The sequence below is a fragment of the Panthera leo genome, chromosome D4 (assembly GCF_018350215.1).
Source record: "Panthera leo isolate Ple1 chromosome D4, P.leo_Ple1_pat1.1, whole genome shotgun sequence".
Lineage (NCBI taxonomy): Eukaryota > Metazoa > Chordata > Mammalia > Carnivora > Felidae > Panthera > Panthera leo.
Window position 1 is genome coordinate 66,143,290 of NC_056691.1, and position 22,558 is coordinate 66,165,847.

General features: G+C 42.9%; 1 protein-coding gene across 5 annotated transcripts in view; it reads right to left on the minus strand.

Annotated features, from left to right (window-relative positions):
• The window catches only part of ABCA1 (ATP binding cassette subfamily A member 1), a 132,374-nt gene that overhangs the window by 51,971 nt on the left and 57,845 nt on the right, over nucleotides 1–22,558 (minus strand). For all 5 annotated transcript variants that reach the window (XR_006195657.1, XM_042911876.1, XM_042911878.1 and 2 more), the window contains exons 8-11: nucleotides 10,699–10,791; nucleotides 5,852–6,092; nucleotides 3,967–4,106; nucleotides 3,518–3,634 (exon numbers count right to left, since the gene is read on the minus strand). Coding sequence is in view for 4 of the 5 variants with exons in the window: in XM_042911876.1 (XP_042767810.1) it covers nucleotides 3,518–3,634; nucleotides 3,967–4,106; nucleotides 5,852–6,092; nucleotides 10,699–10,791 (591 nt within the window). In the remaining variant the exon portion in view is untranslated. The remainder of the gene's footprint in view (nucleotides 1–3,517; nucleotides 3,635–3,966; nucleotides 4,107–5,851; nucleotides 6,093–10,698; nucleotides 10,792–22,558) is intronic.

The following is a 22,558-nucleotide window of genomic DNA, read 5'->3' on the forward strand; positions in this document are numbered from 1 at the left end:
TGCTACTTTTTAAGTCACTCTTACTTTCACTAACAGTTTAAGTTTTCCCCCATGTGGCTTCATATTTATTATTTTAATGGGAACATAACGGTTTTATGGAGTATATATACTATAATTTCATTAACTATTCCCATACTGCTAAGAATTTAGCCTATTTCTAATTTCTCACAATAACAATTATTACAGCAATAACACTTCCTCTCATACAGTGACTTCTTTCTTTAAAATTATTTCCACAGGATACATCCCTGAGGGTGTATGGAATGGAGTGCTATCCTGCACTTTTTTTATGGTCCTTCCAGTTTTCATTCCAAATTGCTTTCCTATAGGGAGTTAAAATTTATACTGTCATCAGTAAGATATGTAAGTATTTTTGTTAACATAATAGATACAGGTTTTTACCTCACAGTTCACAGGGGTATGCGTTACAAATTCGGCATGACTTTATTCGGAGACTTGAACAAGTAAGAGCAGAATAAAGACACATGGCATTTGGGGTGAGGCCTGCCCTGCCCTGTGTGGCTTCTGAGCACATGGTTCAGGAGGCAAGACCAGAAAGATATGCCCAGTGAGAGCACCGATCACATGGCCATTCTAGGGTATTTGAGAGGACCCAGAGACCTAAGATCACCCTTAGGAGCGGTAGCCAGGGAGGAAGCAGGGCCTTGAGATGAAGGAGGCAAAGAGCAGCTCAGAAAGGAGAACAATTTAGTGTCAGTGTGTCTATGACTCAAAACAGAAGTGCCTGCCTCCAGATCTGGGGTTGGGGAGGGGGAGGCATGGGAGGTGATACAGTGGATGTAGACAGAGCTGGAAACAGTGGAAAGATAAGAGCTACCACAAAGTAGAATGGTGGTTGCCAGGGGCTGATTTAAAAAGTTTTTAATGTAAGTATAATATATATTATTAGATGGAGAGTTTGGCATGGATGTTTCAGCAACTCACAGACTCCCAGTTCTGAGAAGACAAGACACTTAGAAGGAAATGGGTAGGTCAAAGGGTACAAAGTTTCAGTTATGCAATATGAGTAAGTTCTGGAGATCTGGTGCACAGCAGGATGACAGCGGTTAACAACACTGTACTGTATATGAAATGTGCTATGTGGTTACTTTGTGAGGTGAGGATACATTAATTAGCTTGATTGTGAGGATCATTTTGCAACATCTACTATATCAAAACACACTGTAGAGCCTAAATATATATGATTTTTATTTGTCAATTATCCTTCAACAAAGCTGAAAAAAGACAGACAAGAGCTACTCCAAAAGAAGCAGAAGCCTCAGGCACCACCTCACATACCAGACATGAGGAGGGTACAGAGGACTGAGCAGCCCAAGTTTGTGGAGTCAGACACACACTCCTTAAGAGAGAGAAGAAAGGAGATGAGGAGGCTCCTTCAACTTCCACCCACAGGCTGAGGAGTCCCTCAGTTGGCGGCTTTACCACCTCTCTGCACTCCGGGCCTCAGTACCCAGTGGTATACTGGACATACCCACCATCCACCAACTAGAAATCTTTCCCCCTCCACAATCAAGCAGTTATCAGGCTTCACCTCCTGCTGATGCCTTGGCCACCCACTTAGATGGTCTCCACTCTGGTCTCTGCCTTCCACCTTTCCACACTTCAATCCACCTATCACATCAGATTAATGTATCTACGTCTCTCCTGCTTAAAACCTGTTCACGGTCCCTCAGAGCTTAAAGTAAAAGTTCTTGGATTTACACACAAGGTCTTCCAATTCACATGCCACGACTTTCTCCCCATCCACAGTTCCTACATTTCCTATTGTACATCCTGTGTTCTCCCAGCAGAATCCCTAACGAATGCCATGGCCATGTTTACAAGTGTTTTGTCTTCTCAGAACTGGGAGTCTGTGAGTTGCTGAAACATCCATGCCAAACTCTCCATCTAATAATATATATTATACTTATATGAAAAACTTTTAAAATCAGGGATGCCAGGCTGGCTCAGTCAGTAGAACAAATGATTCTTCATCATTGGGTGGCGAGTTCAAGCTCCACACTATGCATAGAGATTACTTAAAAAAATAAAATAAAATCTTAAAAAAAAAAACGTTTAAATCAATCCATCAATCAAGTGGGGAAGCATCCATCTGCCTGCAGACTAAAACTCATGGAGTCCCTTCAACAGGGCCCCTCATAATCTTCTGAGATGCAGAAGGAAAGACATCCAACAAATAAAAATCTGGATTCAAAGGACAGGACCAGGAAGAAGAGGTGAGAGACCACATCTATGTCTATGGTGCTGTGAGTGGCTAGATCATGTAATCCCTTTTACAGGAGAGACTGGAGCCCAACAGAGATCCATCCTTGAAGAGCAGGAGTTGTTACTGTGAGTCAGCAATAATCCATAGATCCATACAAATTATTCTTTTTTTTTCTCACCCAAGTCCCTTAGTTTTTTGTTTTGTTTTTTTTTTTTAATGTTTATTTATTTTTGAGACAGAGAGAGAGCATGAATGGGGGAGGGTCAGAGAAAAGGAGACACAGAATCTGAAGCAGGCTCCAGGCTCCGAGCTGTGAGCACAGAGCCCAACGCGGGGCTCGAACTCACGGACTGTGAGATCATGACTTGAGCTGAAGTCGGATGCTTAACCGACTGAGCCACTCAGGCGTCCCAGTCCCTTAGTTTTTAAAGGCCCCAATTTAAGAATTCTGAATATGTAACAACACTAGAGCAACAAAGATGACTCCAGCTTTCCCATCGCTGGAAGGCAGCCTGGGTATTGTCCCCCCCACCCAGGGCATCAAGGGAGAGTACCTTTCAGGTAGGTACCACCTCTAAAACTCAGCTGCCCCTCTGATCAATGAGGTGTCAAGATAAGAAACCTGGTAAAATCCACTCCTGCTTCTTAATGGCAGTAGAAACAAAAAAAAAGAGGCCTCCCTCACGGTGGAGATAGGAAATAGTCTAATGATTCTCTGACTCAGCCCAAGACAGGGATGATGTGATTAAGCGGCACTCAGGCTCAAACAAAGGAAACATTCTGCTCTTGCTCAGACTCCTCTGCTTTTGAATCCAATTGTCTCTAGAGTACTTATCCCTTTCAAGTGGCTCGGAAGCACTAAGTGCAATTCCCCTCCACACCTTAACCCTGTTCTGCACTCACACAACACCTTGGGAGCGAGCATCTCAGTCCAGTCTAGAGGTCAGACCAGGCTTTGCCCCCACACCTCTGTCAAGACCTACACCAAGATATAGGAAAGCTAAGATGCCATGGTTAGCTTTAGAAGAAATGAAAAACTCAAGCTCCTACAATCACCAATACCAACCCTTGCTCAGCTTCTTGGAAAACTGATTTTTGACCACCGGGCACATTGATGCTGATATTCACACGACAGTGTTATCTGTGCATCATCACCTGCAGCTTGGGCTATGCTTAATACCTCTATACTGGTTAAAAATAAGAATTCTCATCTCAGTCACCTCTAGGAAAGTGACCAGAAACTCACTCTCTAGCATCAAGCAGGCACTCAGGAACCAGAGGGATACTCACCCGAACAAGGTCCATTTCTGGGTTACTCTCCATGAAGGTCCAGATCTTAGGGCTGAGCTCTTCCCACATGCCTTCCAAATCATGAAACACAGCCAGTTCCTGAAAGGTCTTATTCACCTGGAGCCACGTAGGGAGCAGGGGCAACAGAAAAGGGGAGGCAGAACCATGAGATACGCAGCTGCCCTCTGACAAGATGCTCCATCACTATTTCCAGTCTTTCCCACACCCAAGAAGAATCTGCCTGCAGCTATGATTCAAATACCCAAGGTTGGAGAGCTGGCCCTCCATAGTCAGCTCTGGCCTGGGTCACACTTGGGGTTCCCACTCTTTGGAAACCCCAGAATAGCCCCGAGTTTCCCCGATATAATCCATTTGAAACCACCATCACCTTTTTGCCCATAAATTCTAGGAGGATTCTGGAGAGGGACTTCTGGGCCTGGGCAGCTTACCTCAGCCATCACCTGCCTTGTGGCTGGAGTGTCAGGTGTATATAGGATCTTCCCAATAAGCAGAGGCTTTAGAGCTTTCCATATGATGCGGGAAAGAGGACTGGACTCCAGATTCTTCATCAAATCATTGCAGTAAGGGGCTATGAAGAAGACAAAGGCAGATATGCATATGCATGGTCATATACTTATAGGAACAAGGGCTTTGGAGCTAGCCAGACAGTCCTGGGTTCAAATCTCTGCTCCACCACTTAACAGCTATGTAACAAATAACTTCACTTGCCTGAGCCTCAGTTTGCTCCTCTGTAAAAATAAAGTTATGTACTTGGCAGAGATGTGGGGAGCATTAACCGTTGTTATCTGTAGAGCTCCTATGACAATACTTGACAAATAATCAGAGTCTATTATAACACTGATTGTGGATAACTCACAACCGAGATGATCTAGAAACAGGTTTTCACCATGCACACACCTGCATAACTCTAGATGCATACTCTTACGCTAGCCCTTGTCAATTTGTTTTCATTGAAAACAGACAGCTGGATTTAGATTTTAGTTTTCAAGCAAAAATAAGACATTTCCCTTTAATAGGTCCCATCACAAGTATATGTAATAAATGTAATAAAAACCTCTAACTGGAAAATCCAAAATTATAATAGACAGCAGGGCTTGATTATCCAGAAGGATTCTTGATTTTTTTTTTTTTTAATTTCATTCTGAGCTCTTTTAGGTACCAAGTATCCTCTACATACCGCAAAGAGGATATAATTTAAAAAGAAAAAAACAAAAGGATTTTCTCACGGTTCTATCTGCTTTGCAAATGAAAGTTCCCTTGGGTTGACTTGCAAGTGAGGGAGTGGAGCGGATGGCATTTCAGAAAAATTGCCTATAATGCCATCCCATTAGGCTTGCAAAGCAACTGGCGATGTCTAGAGTGCTTTGCTCCAGAGAAGAATAAAAAGTTCTTGTGTTACAGTAATGCACAAAAAGCTGCCTCGCTCAGTGTGTGAAAGAAACACCTGTGGCTGGAAGTGGAGAAAAGCTCACTTGCATCATGTTTTCAAGGAAAAGGATGTCACTGTCTAAAACTGTAACACTGGTTCCATGCTGCCACCAGGCACAGAACACACATCATCACAAAACCGCCCAAGTACGAGAAAGAGATATGGAGTTACAAGGTTCTTTAACACCACCGTGCAGCTAAGAAGCAAAAACAAAGAGCAGATCAAATGCCTGAGGTTGGTGGTCCACACACACCACCATTAACAGCTTTTTCAGAGGCCATGTGGTCTACCAGAAAAAAGCACGGGGCCAGGCAGATCTGGGCTTAACATGGGCTCTTGTGGATTAGCTATGGTGTGGCTTTGACTGAGTCACTTAACCTCTCTGAGCCTATAAAACGTGGGGTTACACAATGTTCCTTGCAGGGTTACTGTAAGGGTTAAATGAGATAATTTCAATAGAATGCCCAGTACATAGGAAATATTTCCTAAATGTTAGCTTTTATGGCTGTTATTCTGTTATTTTAAAGTTTTTATTACAAAGCATGCCTGTGAAAGGGAGGGGAAAGAAAAAGAAGACCCTTGATTTCTCTGGGAACTCCCTTCCACCATCCCCCAGGAAACTGGGGAGGTTGGCTTTCAATCTCTCATGCATTTGATAAACACACTATGTACCTGAGATGTGCCAGGCTCCATTCAAAGAAGTGAGGACAGTCAACTGATAAGGAAAAGACTCCTCTAGGAGCTCAGTCTGGTAGGCAAACAGACTCCTAAACATCCAGCACTGGGTCAGAGGATAAGGGTAAGCATGAGGAAGGAGGGACACAGCATTGAGTCTAAACTAAGTGGGGGCTGGGGCCAGGACTGCCATCTGCACAGACACTCACTTGTAGAATTGTCATAAAAGGTGCCAGCATCTTCCTCAGTGCCGTTGCCTCCAAAGAGGGCTTTGTAGTTGTTGTCCTCGTACCAGTTGAGGGACTTGATCTTCAGGCCCCCACCCTCTGGATGGCCACACACAATGCGGGACACAGCCTGGTAGATCTGGGTGGAGGAGCTGGAGCTGTTCACACTGGTCAGGAACATCACCTCCTGCCGCATGTCACTCCAGCTGCTCATGCTGAACAGCTGGTGCCAGGGATGGGGAAGGGAAGTGGGAGGGAAGAAGGTGGGATGGGGGAGGCAAGTGGGAGGGAAAAGGGCGTAGCAAGGGTTGGGGGAACAGAGAGAAAGAAACATCTTATTTTCTTGACCTCTCCAAAGCCACATCTCAGAACATCTCAGTCCTGACCTCTTAGTCTTGTGATAGGATTGCCAGAATCTTGCAACTCCACCGGTGGTCCGGGGACCAGCAGCAAAGTTATGAGAGGTTGTCTGAAATGCACATCTAGATCCACCCGACTACAATTCAAATCTGCATTTTCACAAGATGCCCAGGTGATTGGTATGCAAATTAAAGATACAGAAGCACAAACTAGAAGTCAGTGAAACCCCTGGTGATGGGCTTTATTTCCTCTGGATTATCTTCTGGTTTGTAGAAGAGAATACTTATCCTGAATAGCCCTGTGTTTAAATACATCCATCAGGAACTGCTCACGCCCTCCAGCACAGACTCATTTCTAAAACACCTTAAACTTTCCTGTGGAAACAGAGGAGGCCTCTGCCCCTTGACAGAAAAGGTACTATGTGTCAAATCCCCCATCCTGGTCTCAGTTAAGTGTCAGGGAACACAACAAGTATAAGGTGGGAGACCCAAGGCTGAATCCCAGCTCCCTGTCTCATTAGCTTACAGCCTTAGAAAAGTCATTTCTCTGAGGGCCCAACCTCTCACCAAGATGAAGCTAAACAGAGTGTGGAAAGGAGTAAATTGCATGAAATAGAAATGCCCTGCAAAGAAATGCCCCTGCACGGGAGGAGTCAGATGCCCCAGCAGCCAGGGACGACATCTGTTACTTACACCCCAAGCACTTTGTCTCTTATACAAATGTTCTCCAGCACCTTGTAAAGTTCTCGGCCCAATTGTTCTTATCATTAAATATTTATCAAGCACTTTGCATTTCTACACATTTCACAATAAATCCATAATAAACCTTCCTGGAAATGTCACAAGTTCTCAGCACCCAGAAGACCGAGCCATAAAGGGCAGAGGGGAGAGGCTGAGGAGCCCCACCCACAGCCTGTGGAAGGCCTAGCTTCCAATACCATGGGCCCAGTTTTGTACCACACAGAGCCTCCTGGTTCTTCTGCGGAACATGGTCCTCGATGCTGTAGATCCTGACTTTGCCTTCTGCCTCCAGAGGGAAATCAGGCACTTCTAGGAGTAGGTCAGAGGTCACAAACATTTCTCCCTCCAAAGAAGGAGCATGTGACATATGCCACAAGAACACAATTAGGTGGCCAGCTTTTCCTTACTTTATCTTTTCATAACCCGGATGAGGTCTATCAACTGGAAGGCAGAGGTAGCCAGACCTCCTTTTGTTGGGAGGTGAACAGCACCGGAGATTGTTTAATGAAAGTAAAAACCACTCATATCTCTTCACAGGCTGCCTCACTACCACCAGTCCACCATACCCCAACAGAAAGAACAAATTTCTTCCCATATAAAACCAGCACATCTTTGGACAGAGGCACCAGAATGACTGTTATTCCGAACTGGTGGCTCTTCCGGGCACCTGTCTTGGGGAAACTCCTACTCATTCTTCTATACCTCAGCTCAGGCTCCACACTTCGTCTGTGAAGCACTCCTCCTCACAGAGAAGGGTGACCATTCATCCTCCAGCCCACAAAAGATGGTGTTAAATAATCACCTGTGGAGTCAATCACTGGCTGTCTGATCGCTTTCTCAAGACACTGCAATGGCCCCTTTTTCCTTGACCCCTGCCTAGTCTCTTCTCAATAGAACAGCCAGAATGTCAACAATCTCATACTCCAGGACATGTCATGTACCCTCTGCTCCAAACCCTCCACTAGCTTCTCATCTCACTTGGCATAAATGCAGCCTTACCAGTCCTGCAAGGTGCTCACCACTCCTCTGACCTCAGCTCTGAGCACCTTCTCACCTGCTCATTCTGTCCTGCCCACACCATACTCCCTCCTGGGTCTTTAAATACATTCCTTAATCAGGTCCTTTCATCAGCATCTTTGTTATCTGTGGCCCCTCCTGCTTGGAGTGGACAACATATGGTCACTTCTTCACATTCAAGTGTCACCTCATCAGAGAGGACTTCTCTAATGACCCCACCTTTAAAACAACACCTCATCACCCTCTATCTTTCTGACCCTGCTTTATTTTTCTTCATTGCAGTACGCCTGCTGTCACATCATATGCTTCCTGTTTATTTCTATCTTCCACCATGCAAGCTCCATGAGAACAGGAAAGCCAGTGTGCTCACTGCTGAGACCCTGACATCGAGCAGTGTCAGGCACCTGGTAGGTAACTGGGATGCGGTTCCCTGCCCTGCCTTTCCAATCTTGTCAGACACACCTTCCCTGTCACTCAGATGTGGAGCTCATGCCCAGTTTCACTCATCCAGTTCCTAAAGTCCCCATTTCTACCCAATTGCCAGGCCCTATTGTTGCAGATTTCCTTCTTTGAAGGATATCCTTTCTAGTCTAGTCCAGTTTCCATCAGAGCTCATCACACAAAAAACAGGCTATAGCAGCAAGAACGTGCAATTTGTAGTCTAACAGTCCTGAGTTCAAATCCCAGTTTTTGCCAATTAACTAACCACGTGACTGGGCAAGTTGTCCAACTTTCCTGAGCCTCAGTGCCATCTGTAAAATGGGCACAGTAAGATCCATTTGTCATGCAGATGATACAGGGAAATTGGGTGAAACTACAGGAATCAGGGGAGGTCCTCAGAAATTGTTACCTCCCTTTTCCTTTTCCTTTCAAGCGTTGTGCTTTGGTCAAAACATCCAACTTTCCTTCCAAACACTGAACAGATACACACGTGCATTTATTTACTTATTCTCTCCCATTTGTCCCAGGGAAATATCAAGTTAGACAGTAAGTAATTCATGATCACAGGGACTTGAGGGTGGGTAGCCCTTGCTTGACCTGGACCAGGGAGCAAGCAGGGCACAAGGAGGCAGCTGACAAGAAAAATAATATATTGCTCAGGTGGAGAGTTTCTGCCTCATCAGCAATGGGAACATCACGATTTCCACTAGTTTTCTTACCCAAGACAAAAGGCAGACCTGGGATATAAAGAAAACACTGTACCCAAGGTAAAATTTAGAGACAGCCTCCCACATCATAGTCTTTGCTCTGCTTGCTCGAAGGCCGGGAGGGAAGTAGTACAGTGTAGGTCAGTGTCTGCCAACAGGACCGTAGAGAAATGGCTATGGATTTACAGGTCAGTTCCTGTTTTTCTTTCTGCCTCCTGGAAGAACACCAGGTGACCCAGATTCTCCACCCACAGAAAGGTCACCAGCATGCACAACCAAAAGAACAAATGGCAGGCTGGAAAGGACTTCTCCTGAAAGGGACCCAAAATGCAAGGCTCTTCAGTCAGACACCCATGAGCAGAATTCAAAGAAAAAAGAAAACTGAACTAAAAGCAATATGCCAAACTGTCGACACATGTCTGATCTCTGTTTTTCCAAACATCCTGCATTCTCCACAATGAACATACAATACTTTTATTCTCAGGAAACTAAATTTTGGTACTCAAAAAAAATTTAACAAATACCAAAAAACGATTTAGAGAAGCAACTCAAAATAAGGCTGGACCAAGTTTGAGAAGGTTATTCCTGTCTGATGTCCTGGACATTCAGGCCTGATTGCTTCTGACTGCCACCCTTCGGCTCAGCTCCTTACACACTGGGCTCCCGCTCCTCCTCTCCAAGTCTAATCTGAAAGAAGGTTGGGTGTCACTAAAGTGATGCACACACCGGCTGGCAGGCAGAGGGAAGGGTAAGTGATCTTACAAGTACCTACAGGCCTCCTGATCTTGTGAATAGAAGATTGGTCTAACACATTGGTCAGGCAATATGTGGACCCGAAAGGCAAACTCAACTTAATGTTTGTCAAGGAAGGACATTCCCAAAGGTGAATCTAGAGGCCAGGTGTTTACAGGGAAAGGTCTAAATGAGGGGTACATAGTTCATAAAATGACTGGCCTCACTATTGGAAAAGAAATACGGAGAAATGTTTGGTAAGACAAATGCAGCGCATGGATGATGACGGGAATAATCCTCTTTACCAAGGAGTCATTAACGAGGGGCAGAGAATAACAACGAGACAAAGTTCTAGACCAGGTATCGGGCCTTTAGCCACAAACTAATTAGCTCTGAAACATCTCTGCATCTTGGTTTCTTCATCTCTAAAGTAAGGAGCTCAAACCAGTTAATTTTTAAGATCACCGATGCTTCTAAAATTGTTTTAATGTTGGGGCGCCTGGGTGGCTTGGCCGGTTAAGCGTCCGACTTCGGCTCAGGTCATGATCTCACGGTCCGTGAGTTCGAGCCCCGCGTCGGGCTCTGTGCTGACAGCTCAGAGCCTGGAGCCTGTTTCAGATTCTTTGTCTCCCTCTCTCTCTGCCCCTCCCCTGTTCATGCTCTGTCTCTCTCTGTCTCAAAAATAAATAAACGTTAAAAAAAATTTTTTTTTTAAAATCGTTTTAATGTTTCACATGATACTCAAATCAAAAGGACCCTCTACGCCAAACTCGGGGTGGAAAAGAGCCATAGTGGATGGTCTGCCTCCTGGTGTTAGATAGACACAACTTACCTCTTGGGCCAGAGTCCCAAGACTATCCAGCAAAGTTTTTGTGGCCTTAGTCAGTTCCTTGCTCAGGACAGGAGATGTATAGTTTAGTTCTGTCTGCAATGAGAAAAAATACTTTGTTTCTAGGTTCAAATGTAAACCTGAAATGTCTATTGAAAATAAAGTTAATTAAAACCATTCACCATCTTGAGTTTAAAACACAAGAAACCCACGCCTAACCAAAGTAAAGACACTAAAATTATTCTAACTGCAGGTTTGCAAGTTATTTCAGATAAGAATTACTAATGCTTTGATGAATGCTTTTAGGTAGTGTAGAAATATATATTTAAAACTAGTTGATATGCAATCGATAAAAATATCTCATGCTGAGGGTGTGTGTGTGTGTGTGTGTGTGTGTGTGTGTCTGTCCAATTCAACTTTGACCATAAATTCCCAAATCTGCAAGATGAACAACAGAAGAATGACTTCAAGAAACAAGTTTGAAATGGCCCACAAGAAAGGAAGAAACTGAAGTTGAAAGCTGGCAAAAGCATGGAAAGGAGAAATTCTCCCATTCTGCTCAAGTCAGCACTATTTGTAACACTGGAAATTTGTGTTACAAATACAGAAGATTAAGTTCGTATAATCATGACCATCATCATGTCCAAGCATAATCCTGAATGTGTGTTTCTGATAAAATCTGTCTAAGGGTTCTAGGAAAGAATTTCTCCAGCCCAACTCAAGAGCTCCCCTAGAACAGCTTGGTCACCAGGGTCCGCCTTCCCCGACTCCCAGTCCTCGGATGGGCCCTTCACCACTATATTCAGGTAGGTCCCCTTGACGCAAATCACAGATTACGTTAACAATTGGTCCTTCCATTAAGTAATTATGAGCAAAAACAAGTGGGACATTTTTGGTTTTTTTTTTAACTTCCTTACTTCAGGTTCACATCATAACTAAAGGTTATCACCTTAAAAGTCGACCCTACAGAACCTACAGTAAGGAAAACTTTTACAAACCAAGAGATCTTAATTGGAAGGCGGAAGAGGTGAAGTGTTTTTGTGCTTACCATGAGGCCCACAAGATGAGGCATGATCAGGACTGTGTAGCAGATAAATGCCAAGTTAATTTAATGTACATTTTCAAAACTTAAAATTTGGTAGTTAACCCATTTCTTTTATAAAGTCTGAATGGAAATAAGATTCTGAGGACTCTTGTCACTCTGCCCCTTCTTCTCTGGTTATGGGGACCTGGGGTGGCTACTGAACCCCGGGCAAATGACTCCAATTCCCCATGCCCCGTTTCCGCAACTGTGCAGTGGAGTTCATGATGTGCATGTATCTCAGCACTGTCAAGGACACTGAATTACAGGCCATGTGCAGAGCACCTTACGCAGTGCCAGGCACATAGCACGTCCTCACAATTCTCAGAAATTTCACCCCTGCCTTTCTCTTCCCTTCCTTAAAAGTTTACTACCAAAACTGAAGGGTTTTCCAGTTCCGGAAAAGGCATACATCCTCCCTTCCGCTTCCTGGCTAGCTCTCCAAGAACTGTTTCTCCTGTTGAGAGGCCTGCCCTCTGCTAAGCAGAGAGCTACCATTGTCCTCTCAAAGCACATCAGCCACACCCAATGTAGGATTACTAACATTAATACTCTTCAGTGAAAGGCTAAGACCTAATTCCTGAAGGCTTGAGATGAAATGCTTCTTTCTTCCCTACAATCCCTCTTTCTCAGTGTTTGCAAAACTGAAACAAAAGATGTTAAGTAGATGAAACGTATACTATATTAAGTAATGTTCAGTGGATGAAATATAAATATAGATTCTATTTACATCACACATATACACAAACACACACACACTCACACACACACACACACACACACATAAACTTGCCCCAAAGCTGACATTTAAATTGAAAAACCTGAAGGAAAAGTCATAACCTATGTTTAGGTATATGTGTATATCTATACCTACATACATATACACACATATAGGCACACACACACACATTTATCTTAATGCACATGTATGTGTACCTTCTATATACAGTGATACTGATTTTACCTTTACAGCAAAGGTATAGTATTTTTTCCTAACTAGATCTATTTAAGCAAAAGAAGTGAATCTACAAGAAGGAAATATGGCATTACATGGTACCAACGGAGCTTGACAGAATTGTGAATGACCAGGTTTCGCTGATACAGTGTGGTCTTAGGCGGCTTGTTAAACATGCAGTCTCCCAGCCCTCTGAGACCTACTGATTCAGATGCTAGACATGTGAGCCAGGAAGCCTCAGGACTTTTTTTACACATAGAAATTTGAGAACCACTAAGCCAGTGGCCCCTGGACAATGTTCACGCCTTTTTTTCACAGCATGCTTTGCACAAAGGTGGTTGTTTGTGCATTCCACATCTGGTCAGCACGATGCTATCTGCTTTGGATGGTGAAGCCAGTCAGTTCACCTGGACTTGAATGGGATCAGAAATGGCGCCAAATGCAGAGGAGGCCAGAACACCACACCAAGTGAGTGGCTGGGCAGCCACTAAGTGCAAAAGACCAGGTATCTAAAACCTTAGCTAAAACACTGGCTTGTTGTCACCAGTAGCAGTCATCTTTCCCCTGAAGGGTACAGATCGATTGGCAGCTCATGTTGTTTTTAGACTAGGTCTTCCTCACCTGTATGAACATAAACTTGCATAGGTAACAATTTTTCCATCAGGTTTTTCAACTTAAAGGTCTTACCTTTGGGGCAGGCTTATTCTTCTTGTTTTAAAAGCTACACAATTCAGCAAAAATCCATGCATGCACTGCATGACTATTTCACCCACGAGCAACACAGTGCACCACAGACCTAAATCTAAGGACTTCATCACATTTACCATGGATATCAGACCTTTACATATTCAGACACAAATGCAATACTGCATCTTACTATGTGGCTGCTGTCAGTGGTCTGAGCTCTGGTTGGTTTAAACTGTTCTAGGTTTTGGTCTCTAACAGAAGCATTGGCTGAATCCATCCACAAGTAATAGGACAATCAACGTCATTATTAGGATCTCTTTTACACTAATTGTTGAGATTAAATGCTCAGTGTTCATGAACGTAAGTATTGGCAACCTATTGCCCATACAAATAAATTCCCACTTTCGAAGATGTGTTGGTAGAGTTGTACACAAGTGTGGGTTAACATTACAGGGTTTTAAAAAAAAGAACACACATATACCATTCAAATTCAGCATCGTTTAAAGCTCAGATCATCCAGGTATTTTGCTCAGGACTCATTTTTACTTTTCTGTGTTTGGAAAAGTAAATACAGGGAACAGACTGATGAGAATCTGCGAACTTAATAATACAAATTCATGGAGAAAGGATGGGCTAATCAATTAGTGTCGCTGGAACTAGTCATTCATGTAAGAAAAGTTAATATTTTCTGTCTCACACCTCTATATAAAATTAAGTTCTTGGTAAATTACAGAGCTAAAAGTAAAAAATGAAAAGTTACAAATACATAGCAGAAAATGTACTTATGAACTTGGGGTGGGAAGGCCTTCTCAAAATATAAAAAGTCCAAACCAAGGTGGCAAAAATGACTCCAACTTTTAAAAGCAGAAAGTAGGCACCAACAGACACCATAAACAATGTGAAAAATCTAAGCCATAGACAAATGGATTTTTTGAAGTTTAGGTATAGGGGCGTCTGGGTGGCTCAGTCAGTTAAGCGTCCGACTCCAGCTCAGGTCATGCTCTCGTGGTCCGTGGGTTCTGTGCTGAAGGCTCAGAACCTGGAGCCTGCTTCGGATTCTGTGTCTCCCTCTCTCTCTGCCCCTCCCCCACTCGCACTCTGTCTCTCTCTCAAAAATAAACATTTAAAAAAAATTTTTTAATAAAATTTACATATAAAAAGGGAATACCATGCAACAGCTAAAATGAATCAGATGCCACATGTATCAATACTGATAAATCCCAAGAACAATGCTGAGTGAAAAAGACAAGCCGCAGATCAATATGCACATTTATACAACGTGAACACTACAAACCAATACCATATAATGTTATTAGCAGAATGCAAAAACATATACATGGTACCAAGCATAAAAACATGGAACTCCAGGATAGTGATTACCTGAGGAAAGAGATGGGGACACACATGTGGCATCGAGGATACCTGTCACGTTTTCTTTCTTGAAAAGAATCTGAAGCAAGCAAGGCAAACGATGGATGATGAAACAGGGGTGTTCTTTATACTATTCTCTGTGCCTTTTTGTGAGTTTTAACTGTTTCATACTTTTCTTTTTAATTAAATGAGACACAAAAAAGGGAGGAGGAGGAAAGGATGGGGCATGGGCAGGAGTTAAAGAAGCATAAAGAGTGTAAATTGGCTTGACTACCTATCAAGCTGTGAAAGATGTCTAAATTCCCTAAATAAAATTAACCCCAGGAAACATGCCCTAAAACCAAGCCACAAAATGAAGGCTGAGAACCATGTGCCTGTACCTACTCTTAACTGTGGTCTCCTGCTAATACTTGACAAAGGCAGGCAAAGCTTGCCAACTGGTATTTCCAAACACTTCCAGTAAACAATTTACAGTTTTGAATTCCTACTATTATTTTCCTAAACAAAAATATTCCCTTGGCTATGAACTCCTGTAGGTCCCCCACTGACCACAGGAAGCAAGTGAAAAAGACAGTAAGAGCAAAGATAAAACCTTGAGCCAGGGACTATATGACCTGTGTGAAGCTAACCAGAATTCATGTATTATGAGATATTTTTAGATCATAACTAAATACTGTAATATCATTACAGGAAGAACAGACAAGTGTGTATTGTATTACTTGAAGGCTCCCACCCATTTCTGCAAAATGTGTTAATCGCAACAGTGCAACATTGCCTAAAAGCATGACATTATGGAATGCTGGCCCAAGAATGACAAAGGCCATTGTGCCCCCGTCTTTTCTGGGCCTAACAGACAATTTCATTACGGTCTTTCATCCTACTAGCTCAACTAAATTGTAAAAGACTGGAAATTAAAAAGGCAGTAACCTAGCAAAGTCAATTTGACTTTAATTTCTGAGCTGGTGTTTTATTTCAACTCAGCATCCAACATAGTTCCTGGCACAGAATAAGCTGGCACCCAGGAAATGTCTGTGGAATAAAAGCCAAAAGCAAGAGAAAAGCCCAAGAGATGGTCTGGTAGAAGTCCTGCCTCAAAGGGCATTTAAATTCACCTCATCAAGTCACCACCCTCCGGAACATTTGGGTGGGTTCCCTTGCTCTAAGGATGAGGCCCATCGGCCTAATATAGCTCCTCAAAGTTTACCTCAGTTCATCTGTGGTCACCTCCACAATCTCATCTTACTATTCCTTCTCCCATCAAGCTTCCCATAGCTCCATCTGCTCCACTATAAACTACTCAATGATGTGCAGTTCCCCTAAATACCACCTTCTTCATACACAAACCATGTCTTCTGTTTGGAACTTCTTCTCCCTGTTCTTTACCTGGCTAACTTTTATTCTTTAGGTCCCAACTTAACAGAGGCTTCTTTCCTAATCCTCAAAGACTGGGTTAGGAGGGCCCCATTGAGGCCTGTGTACTGGGAGTCAGTCGACTCGCTTGTCCTTGCAAATGGTGAGGGCTCAGATTAAGGCATGTCATTGCATACCCTGCCTTTTGAACGTAGATGAAACTGCTACCATCACTGAACAAGGTGAGGTCTGGGTTCTGTCCAGCCTGGTCATGCAGATCTGGGCAGCTTGCCAATACTTTATCAGTCACCTCAGAACAGTCATGATCTGGTTTCCTTTCCTCAGAAGGTAGGAAAGTTGCAGGGTTCAGCATCTGCAGTGTTTTAAGAGTGACCAGTGAATTCTTGAGGAGGAGCCCCTGGTATTGGGCTGGCCGATTTGGAAAGGCATGAGAGTTTCTTCTCATGCACAGATTCCACACTGAACCAGTCTGTGGCCAGCCAAAACCTGCTGGCAAGGGACCCTCAAGGATGCCCAGTGGTACATCGACCTCCTCACCTGGAATCTGAGAACAGTAATCCCCCCACAAAACTACCATACAACTGTCTATCAACTCTCTTCCTCCCCCAGGATGAGCCCAAACCTGGCTCTGCAGACATTGGCAGCAAAGGGTGACAATTCCTGGGCTTCTGCGGCCTTCCTTTTTGAGGATGCATGTGCTGGATTCCTGGCCTGTCCCATTCACTGCCCAGCAGCAGGGAAACAAAGAAAGCTGTACCTTGCTCACCACCGCATCCCTGGCCCAGTGCATGGCACAGATCGGGGCTCAATATTTGCTGAATGAATTAATTTAAGTGTTTGCTTATGGATGATCACTATACAAAATAAAGACTGGGAGAGAATATTATCAACGCATTAGAAGTCACAACCAAATAGAAACAGAAGACAGAACATCTGTGAAATTAAGTCTAATTGAAAACTCTTTTCAGTTTATAAAAATCTTATCCTCATCCCCCAATTTTTCAGGGACTCTACTACCAAATAATGTGGGTGTATATGTATTTGAGTAAGATTTTCAATACAACACACAATTTTATTTTCTCCCTGCAAATGCATGTTACTTTGGGTTCCTTAGGACATTTCAAACCTCTCTTAAATTCCCTCAAAGTAGGCTAAAAATCTCGACTTCACTTTGCCCATATTCAGAAAATCCGACCCAGGGCTAGGACAATATGTTTTAGTTCAAATTGAAAATAAGTAATCCAGATACCAGGCACAAAGACCACACTGCCCAGAAGATACCCTATCTCTTTCCAATGATTTACATGACAATGAAGTTTTCCTTTGAGGAATATTTTAATATTTCTTGTCAAAGTAGGGAACTATAAAACTCCTGTCTGAGGGAGGAACTAATCTTTTAAAAACAATTCAACAATTTAAATATTAAGTTTTAAATGTGATGTGTTTAATGCATTAAATACTTTTTTGCGGTTTCTTAACAGTTAAATACATCTACTACCACAGAATTTAGGACCAAAATAAAATCTAAACCTTTATTTAAGAAATAGAGTATATTATGCTAAGTGAAATAGTCAGAAAAAGACAAATATCAGATGATTTTACTCATATGTGGAATTTAAGAAACAGAACAGATGAACATAGGGGAAAGGAAGGAAAAAAAAGATGAAAACAGAGAGGGAGACAAACAGTAAGAGACTTTTATTTAAAAAAATAAATAAAAAAAAAAAAACAGAGCCCGACACGGGGCTCAAACTCACAGGCTGTGAGATCATGACCTGAGCCAAAGTTGAACGCTTAACCAAGTGAGCCACCCAGGCGCCCAGACAATAAGAGACTTTTAAATACAGAGAACAAACGGAAGCATTGCTGGTGGGGTTTTGGGTGGGGGATGGGTTAAATGGGTGATGGGCATTAAGGAGGCACTTGTTGCGATGAGTACTGGGTGTTACAGGAAGTGATGAATAACTAAATTCTAGTCCTGAATCATTATTATATGTTAACTTGGATTTAAATTTTAAAGAAATTAATAAAAAAAAAAAAAAAGAAGGAATCTAAGGTCCAAAGGTGGGGGGCGGGGGGGGGGGGGGGGGAGTGGGAGGAAGAGTGGCACTCTTCAAGGAAAAAATAGTATAACTGAGGCAAAAATGAGTTGAATAGTCCTATTAGTGAGTGAATAGTCCTATTAACACTCTGCTATATTCACCAATTTAGCTCTAGTTGTGTGCTCCCCTTTACCTATAGGAATTAAGTAAACACAGTCTTGAGAGACAATCCTTGAGGTATGTCATTTACCAAATGTAAGGATTGCAGCTGATTGCCAGATGAAAGCATGTACTGACAACAGGTGTACCATCTATTTGATGGGCAGTACCATCAAACAAGGCCAAACAAAATCTGATACCTCCCACAAGCGTCTGAGTTTTATGCAGGAGAAGAAAAGCAGCTGTTTTCTCCTGCAAAAAAAACTCACACAAATGCTTTAAGGGCTGGATGTGATAAGTTCAAGTATGCAGCCCCAAAAAGGAATGAGCCAAGCCCCATCTATATTCTAAGCCTTTGTCTAAGGATCAAGAAGACGCTAAACAAAGAGCTTTCAAGACAAGAATGACTTCGTTCACCCCTTCTCCATCTGTTCCTTCAATCTATACACAGCCCAGCTGTGAGATCACTGGTCTTCTAGGGACCTCAGGGCACCACTCACTTTACCTCCTTTGTCCCATGAACTGAGTTCTGCCTTTGCAAGAATATGCTGCATGCATCAGAAGACATGTGAACAGAACTCTTTGTTCTACAGAAACAGAACTTTCCCTTCCAGGGTAAAGGTATCATCAGAGGTCAAGACAATCTAACTACATGGTTGTGCAATACCCAAGTTGCTACGAAGATGGAGAGAAGTCCGTATGCCTTTCCTTCCTAACTCAAGAATCAGACACCATTTTCATATCACCAAGACAATGGCGAGCCAAGACCAGCAGGCAAGCCTATCTAACCCCACATTCTTTCCACCATGGCTTACAGTGTCCCATGCTGGCAAAGATTGTTGTTAGGGAGCTTCTGGGGGTTCGTTAGTGAAGCTGGAATGAGAGGATAGCCCTCACTCTACAGACCTAGGACCTGTGAAGTATTCCTCAAATTCCCAATGTCAGCCTAAAAGTTGGTTCCCAGTGCCCACTAGAATAAAAGCTCCACGTGCGTTTGTCTGCCATGCTCATGGCTGAAGCTTTGGTGCCTTACAACAGTCTTTTAAGTCACATCTTGTTCAGAGACATTCTACTTCACAAAGTCACTGCTGTCTTTGGTTTGTGCATTAAAAACCCTAATAGGTAGTGTTTATTATGCTTTAGAGTCACTCTCAGAATATGGGCAAGAAAATGTACAGAGCTGACGAGGGGTTAATAAAAAGCCGAGAGCACTGAGGAAGCACTTCAAAGACATAATGAAATATACCTTTCAGTTAAAAGACATCCGTGGCAGGATGAGTGCCCTCCCCAAAGCAGTCCACATCCTAGTCCCAGGCACCTGAATATGTTAGATCACATGGTAAATTATACTTTACAGATATAATTAAAGTTACAGAGGTTAAAACAGGGAGATTATCCTATATCATCTAGATGAGTCCAATCTAATCACATGAACCCATAAAGTGAGAGAACTTTCTCTGGCTAGAAGCAGAGAGATGTGGCAGAGAAAAATACAGAAATTTAAAGCATGAGGGGGTCTTAACCCACTGTGGCTGGAACAGGGGCCACATGAAAATCATGGGAAGGAATGATGGCAGCCTCTAGGACCAAAGACCCACCTCTAGCTGACATCCAGCCAGGAAACAGAGACTTCAGTCCTACAACTGCAAGGAACTGAATTCAGTTAACAACCTGAATGAGCTCAGAAGCAGAGGCATCCTCAGAGCCTCGAAAAAGGAATACAGCTCTGTAAACCCTTTGATTTCAATCTTGTGCAACAATAAGGAGTAGGCCCAGGTGAACCACACTGTACCCAGACTTCTGGCCTACAGGATTATGAACTAATAAATTCATTTTGTTTTAAGCTGCTAGGTGTGTGGCTATTTGTTACAGCAATAAAAGAACAAATGCAACCAGCAAGGACTTGACAAGAGAAGCAAATCCCTCTGGCCCAAATTTGCTGATCCACTAATATGGCTCCTTCTTGCAGTCCAAAACAGATTGCAAGTTACTGGAAGACAGCAGAGAGAAGCCCCCATATAGATTTCTCCTGTCTGGGAAAGGTAGGTGCTGCTTCAGGAAGGACCCACAAGGAAGGCAAGGGGAACTTCACCTGCCCAGCCAACTAGAACAGCCAAATCCACCTTGCTGAGCAGTGAGACAAAAGAAGTCACTGATGGGTGCCTGGGTGGCTCAGTTGGTAAAGCATCTGACTTCAGCTCAGGTCATGATCTCGCAGTTCATGAGTTTGAGCCCCATGTTGGGCTCCCTGCTGACAGCATGGAGCCTGGAGCCTACCTCGAGTTCCGTGTCTCCCTCTCTGCCCCTCCCCTACTCTCTCTCTATCTCTCAAAAATAAATAAACATTAAAAAATTAAAAAAAAAAAAAAAAAAAAAAAAAAAAAAGAAGTCACTGCTAGATGGCTACAATCCCCTGCTAGAGGTTATCTCAATGGTACAAGTACTATGAACACAAGTCTCCCTCCATAAATGCATGTATCCTGGACATATATTTCATGTATTGACCTAACCTTGTACTCATCAGAAGCCATCTTTGTGAGGATCTCAGCAGAGTCTAGCTCCCAAAACATACCTGACATATAAAATGAACTCAACATAGTTCAATAAATGAATAGGTTTTTAAATTAAAAGAATGCCTAATGGAAACCACTATTAATCCCAGAGAACTTTAAGGATGCAATAGAATTCTGACATCCAGTATTCATTTTCATTCAAGGTATAAATAATTGAGGTATGCTCATGAATAAGAATCTAGAAGGTAAGAAGCCTTGACAATATCTAGGCAAAGAATAAAAATTTTCACTGAAATGTTCTTCAGAGCTACTTTGCTTGGTTAGGATGGATACCTAACACAGAAGAAAATTTCTATCTCACCAGCAATTGCCTTCAGCATGAAAACAGTTCTAGTGATGATTAACTTCTATTTACTGAACACCTAATGCATGCCAGACCCCTTGTCATGTTCTTCATATGCACGACCAATAATCACAACAAAGGGTAAACTAGATTATCTATATGCAAAAGAAGAGGAAACTGAGGCTTACTGACACTAAATTTATCCAAGGTCACCCAACTGGTAAAACTGCTAAGGCCACGTTTGAACCTAGATGCAGCTGACCTCAAGCCCATGCCCCCGGCCACTCTGCCATACCTCCCCCATGTTGTCAAAACACTATTGTCCAAAGGTCATCAAGAGACAGAGGAGGCCCAGGAGGAAGAATATCTTGGCTGAAGAACAGGGACACATCCATACCACCACCGACAACAACAAAAAACAAAAATAAGAGGAGAAATGCTTCAAAACAGGTCTTCTCTGAAAATCTGCTTTGGGTACAGAAACACAAATTGACAGCACAGTTTCTCTCCCCCCAAGGCTGGGCCTGACATCTGGTTGCTTCTCCTGTTGTGTTTCTTGGTGTGATTAACTGCCCATGCGCAATGATGTCGCAGGTCACATTCATCTACCATCAAAGTGGCTGAAATGTTAACCAAATGGCAGGAGTAAAAGTCTGCTTGATGTAAATGCAGTATCAATTCCAGTGCTCCAGTTAAGGCCCTGTTTAACTCAAGAAATGAGAGTCACATTTCAAAATGTTTAGAAGTCATTTTATCCCAAAGGTATCCTCCAAAATCACCTTTCCACAGAACAATTTTGACCACTCACTATGATTCAAGAACCTCATTTTCTGACTTTATGGAGACAGAGTTTTCAGCAACAGCAGACAGGCAGAAGCAGAACCAGAAATACTCCCTGGGCATAAGAAATGTGCAAAAAGCATATGGCAGTGACCTTAATACCCAGTCATAAATCAAGAAGACACAACTACACCAGAATGGGCTGCAACATAGCTGACAGTGTTGATGGCACATGTCCATGTACCCTATCATGCCAACCCTCCCAACCAGGGAGGGATTTTCGGTTGAAACCTAAGTTGGTGATTGTCAGATCACGAAGGCTGTGCCGTCATTCTACTTGGAGTCCAATTCAGACATTGTGTGAGTGGAAGGATTTTCTGGGTTGTGCACACAGTAAGTGTTTAATGATTAAACAGAAACGAATGATGAATGGGCACCAATATAAGTTACTAGGACTTCTAAAAGCACCCATATTTCCAAAATGTGCATCATTCTGGCTGAGTGAACATTTCTGCCTTGTACTGAAATAAAGCAAAACAGCCAAAACTATACAAGGAAATG